The sequence below is a fragment of the Egretta garzetta genome, unplaced genomic scaffold (genome assembly GCF_000687185.1).
Source record: "Egretta garzetta isolate BGI_Z169 unplaced genomic scaffold, ASM68718v1 scaffold926, whole genome shotgun sequence".
Classification (NCBI taxonomy): Eukaryota; Metazoa; Chordata; class Aves; order Pelecaniformes; family Ardeidae; genus Egretta; species Egretta garzetta.
Window position 1 is genome coordinate 8,251 of NW_009260031.1, and position 4,177 is coordinate 12,427.

Below are 4,177 nucleotides of genomic sequence, written 5' to 3' on the forward strand. Positions count from 1 at the left end.
GGTGGCCGAGATCCGGGGCTGCCGAAGGCACTTGGGCTCGCTGGCAAGGCGCTACAAAGGGGCTGAGCCGGGAACAATGACTACTTCAGAGGCCTGGAAACCCTTCCAGGCAGTGGGGAGGTGGGAAATGTAAAAGGGCAAAGGGTTAACACTCTGCTATTCATGGAAAAGGTGAGGGGGACACACTAAAACGCATTAAATATACTATTGCGTCCCTCAGATATGCCCTTACGCCGGTACACGAGGGGCGTATAAATCTTAATTTTTAGCAGGGTAAATAGCCCGGGGGCAACAGAAGCCCCAATCAAGAATCTCCAGGGGAAAGGTGCATTTGAGTGCACACAATACCAGTAAAAAGACCTTTTTGTTCCAGGCACAATCTCCAAGTGACCGAACGGAAAAGCATGGAATCCCTCGCCCAGCCGCCCCCTCCGCGCGGGCCGGAGGGGCTCATTCTCCCATGCTCAGCAGAAGGCTGGGAACGCCGCTGCACGCGGGGCAGTGTTTCGGCAGTCAACCCAAAGCCAAACACACACACACACACACACACACAAAAAGCAGCCCCCAAACCCCACCTGAGCCGCTGAGGTCGCTCTTAGGAACCGAACAAAACCCGCTTCTCTGCCGAGCCCCGCAGCACCCGCTTCCACGGGTCCCAAGACCCAACGCTCACCCCGCCGCAACCTTTGCCATGCGATTGTGAACGTGGGAGTCCCCAACCCGAGGGGTCCCTTTGTCCCCAGGGGAGCGGTGCCCGGCTCCGGCTGATCCACGCTGGAGCCGTATTGATGCGGCACCATAGGCGTGCACAGCGCTCCCCGCCCGGCGTAAGGGAGGAGCGACCGCGCCGCGGCGCAGCCTGCACTTGGAGCCGTTGGAAGCGGGAGGAAGCGTGGAAGTACAGGGAAGAGCAGAGAATCGCCCCGAGGAGCTTCCACGTTTAAAAGATGGGCTGGACCCAGAGGGGACAGAACAAAGCACGGCGGAGAAAAGCTGGGAACAGGGTCAGCATCCCAATCCTCGCTACACTGTAAGGTCTCTGGGGATTTATTGATGGAGACCCACAACAGCAGCCAAGGGGAAGCAGGGGGTCCAGAAGCATCCAGGGCACGAGGAGCAGATGGAGCGAGTCGGCTCACACCGAGGGGAGGGGGAGCAGATGTGCCCCCCGCCTCTGCTGGAAGCATCCGTGCCATCCTGCAGGAGGAGGAGCTGGATGCCAACGCGTGCTGGCAGGCTCCCATGGCCTGGTAGGCTCCAGGGCAGCCCATTTCCAGCAGGAGCCAGGGGAAAAGCCACGACGGATCCGACGGCAGAGGCCACGGCCAAGCGGGAGCCCCCCCAGCCACAGCTCGGGGTCAGCCCCACGCTGGCGGGGGGGCACCCAGCGCTGAGCGAGGTCTCGGTGGTGCGGAGTCGCGCTGCCACCCCCGGGATGTTGCTGCCCTCAGCGTCCTCGGACGCTTCCCCATCCGCTCCGGAAAAGGTTTTACCTCTGTGTCCTCTGTCGCGCCGGCCCCAGCTGAACTCGTTACAATGCCAAACCGCTCCTTTCGCTTCTTCAGTTTCTCATCTTCTTCACTCTGGCACAAAGGAGGAGGAAGATTTATTTTGTTGGCAATGCCCCAGGGTGCTCGTTTAAGGGTAAATCACGTCCCTCCTACCCCCAACTCCTCCCAGAGAAGTTCGCTGCGCGCGCCGGAGAGGAGCGGAGCACATCGGGTAACGCGAGCGGCTCCGGTCCTTCAGCAGCCATCGACGAAGACGCGCGAGGGCAGCGTCCCCCCACCAGCCCGTGGCACGACCTCCTCAGATAAAGCCGCAGCCCCCTCCAGCCCCTGCCCGGCATTCAGCACCGCATCGTCTTCGCTCTGGAATTCTTCAGGCTCAAACCCGAGCACGGAGGAGGGGGTGGAAGGAAAGGGCAGAGGCCGGGCACAGGCACCGCAACAGGGGGCACGGTGGGCACGTGCGGAGGAAAACCCAGCCTCCGCAGCCAGAACCTCGCCTTTGGCTGGATCTGGGCTAGGAAGGATCTGGGGGAAGCATTCAGGGCTGGTTTGGGGACCCCCTTGGGACCTGAGGGTCGTCCTGAGGTGCGGACAGCACCCCGCTCCTCTCAGAAATATTCGGACACGGAGGCTCAGCACTCACCCTGTCTTCCTAAGCCTCGTTTAATTTATTTCCAGCCTGAGAGAGAAAATTTCCACTGATGTTTCCCAGAGCCTTCCCACCCCCGCTCCTCAAGGGTCTCCAAAAAATCTGGAGGCTTTTTACCTGCACTGCCATCACCCACGCCGATGTCTTGATCGCCGCTAACAGCCCAACCCATCATTACCCCTAAAAGCCTCAACACGTCCATTTTCCGTGGATTTATTCCTGCCCCTGGCTGTTCCATGCCCCTCTCAGACCATTTCTGCAGCCCAGGCTCCCGGTTACCTTGCTGGGCCCCCTCCACTTCTCCCTCCCCTGTTGTTAAGCCCCTCTGGGAGCTCTCGCTCCCCATAACCCCATCCGCTCCATCCCATTATCCGGGGAGCACGGCTCGCTTGCTGAAGGCCCCCGGCCGCGCCGCCCTGAGGCACGGCTTCCCACCGCCCTGGGGAACCAGAGGTACCAACACCCTCGGCTTAGAGCAAGGGGCAAGAGGCGGAAGGGGAACAGGAGCACCCATTCCAAGAAAAATAGGCTTCGAGTGCCAGTGCTCCACCTGGATCAACCGGAATCAACGGGCCAAGCAGAGGAATCAAGCCGGACGTCTATCCGCCCAAGCATGAGGTCAGAAACCGCGCCACCAGCAGCCAAATTCCACCAGAGCGGCACCAGGCACCCCATCAGCGTGCAGTGGGGGCACCTCACCATGTCAACGCCTTCCAAAAACGAGGCCACAGCAACCCGCCCCGCGCTGACTCCCACCACGGACGCGTGTTGTGGCAACGGGGCCGGCCAAGGCGTTCGCGAGCTCCCAGGTTCTCAGAAGCTCCAGCTCTGTAGGAAGCCGCCAGAGCAGCCGTGGCCCAAACGCGTTTGGTTGCAGCCCCTCCGCGCAGGGACTGCTGCCGCCGAACGCCACGGCAAGCGCCGCCCCCCCCACCGAGCCTGCGGGACTGTTCTGAAGACGGCTCCGACATCAGGACGCGGCCACGCTTCCCCTCCTGCTCCGCTCCTTTCCATGGCTCCATAGCGAAGACACAAGCGAACGTCAAACCGCCCTCACACTCCCTGCCCGCCCCAGCCCCGCTTCAGGGAGGAAGAGGAGGGAGCAGGCATTCATCCCAGGCTCTCAAGGGGGGGGGCAAGTGACCAAGGGTCCTCTTCCAACCCAGCACCCATGCCAGGTTAGGATTATTCCAGCTTTCAGGAAGAAGCAACGTCCCAAGAAAAGCAGCGAAACTCGAGCAAAACAAAGGACGCCGGGAAGGATTATCATCACGGGGATGGGGAGGAAGAGTCGGGTCGCTGGAGCAGCGCGGCGTAGGCGCCAACCGCACAAAGAAAATCCAACCTGGGCATTAGCGCCGTCAAACCCATGGCTGCTGCCCGCGTGGTTCAAATCCCACGGGCGAGAGGACGGCCCCGGAGCCATGCTCGAGAAGAAAAGCCTTGTGTCTTTAATAAACGGGCACGGGGGGCTCCCGGGGACCGCACCGAGCTGCAGGGGTTTATTTATTTTTTTCAGTAAGCCGCCCCCCCCGCCTCCTGCCCCCACCGCTGCCCTGCAGGGAAAGCACATACCCGTCCTACTAAATCAACACGGGCCCTAATGATCTCGCTCACTTGACCCCCTAGCACGACAGCGTCGGGCGCAAACACGCGTACAATAAACTTCACTCCATCTTCAGCGTCTCGCTGACAGGTTTTGATTCATGGGGTGCTGAAACCCATCTGAGGAAAATTACCCCTATCAAAACGCCGCTATCTCCGCATCTATCAAGCCCCGGCAGCGCCCCGGGGCCGTGCTCCGGCCTCAAATGGGTGCGCCAGCATCTGCAGGGAAAGCTGAACTCCCTGGCAGGGCGTCAGATTTATTTTCTAACCTTACCACTTCCAGGCTTGTTCCCTTTGCACCCGCGCCACGATGGGGATGGTGGAGTTTGTGTAAAGGAAAAAAAAAAGGGGGGGGGGGGGGGGGGACGGGGGGGGGGGGGGGTTTTTGGGGGGGCGCGGGGCCCGTGGG

General features: G+C 61.1%; 1 protein-coding gene across 2 annotated transcripts in view; it reads right to left on the bottom strand.

Annotated features, from left to right (window-relative positions):
- The window catches only part of LOC104128278 (SAP domain containing ribonucleoprotein), a 32,748-nt gene that overhangs the window by 5,531 nt on the left and 23,040 nt on the right, over positions 1-4,177 (bottom strand). For both annotated transcript variants that reach the window (XM_035896540.1, XM_009641036.2), the window contains exon 9: positions 1,494-1,583. In XM_035896540.1, the coding sequence (XP_035752433.1) occupies positions 1,494-1,583 (90 nt within the window). The remainder of the gene's footprint in view (positions 1-1,493; positions 1,584-4,177) is intronic.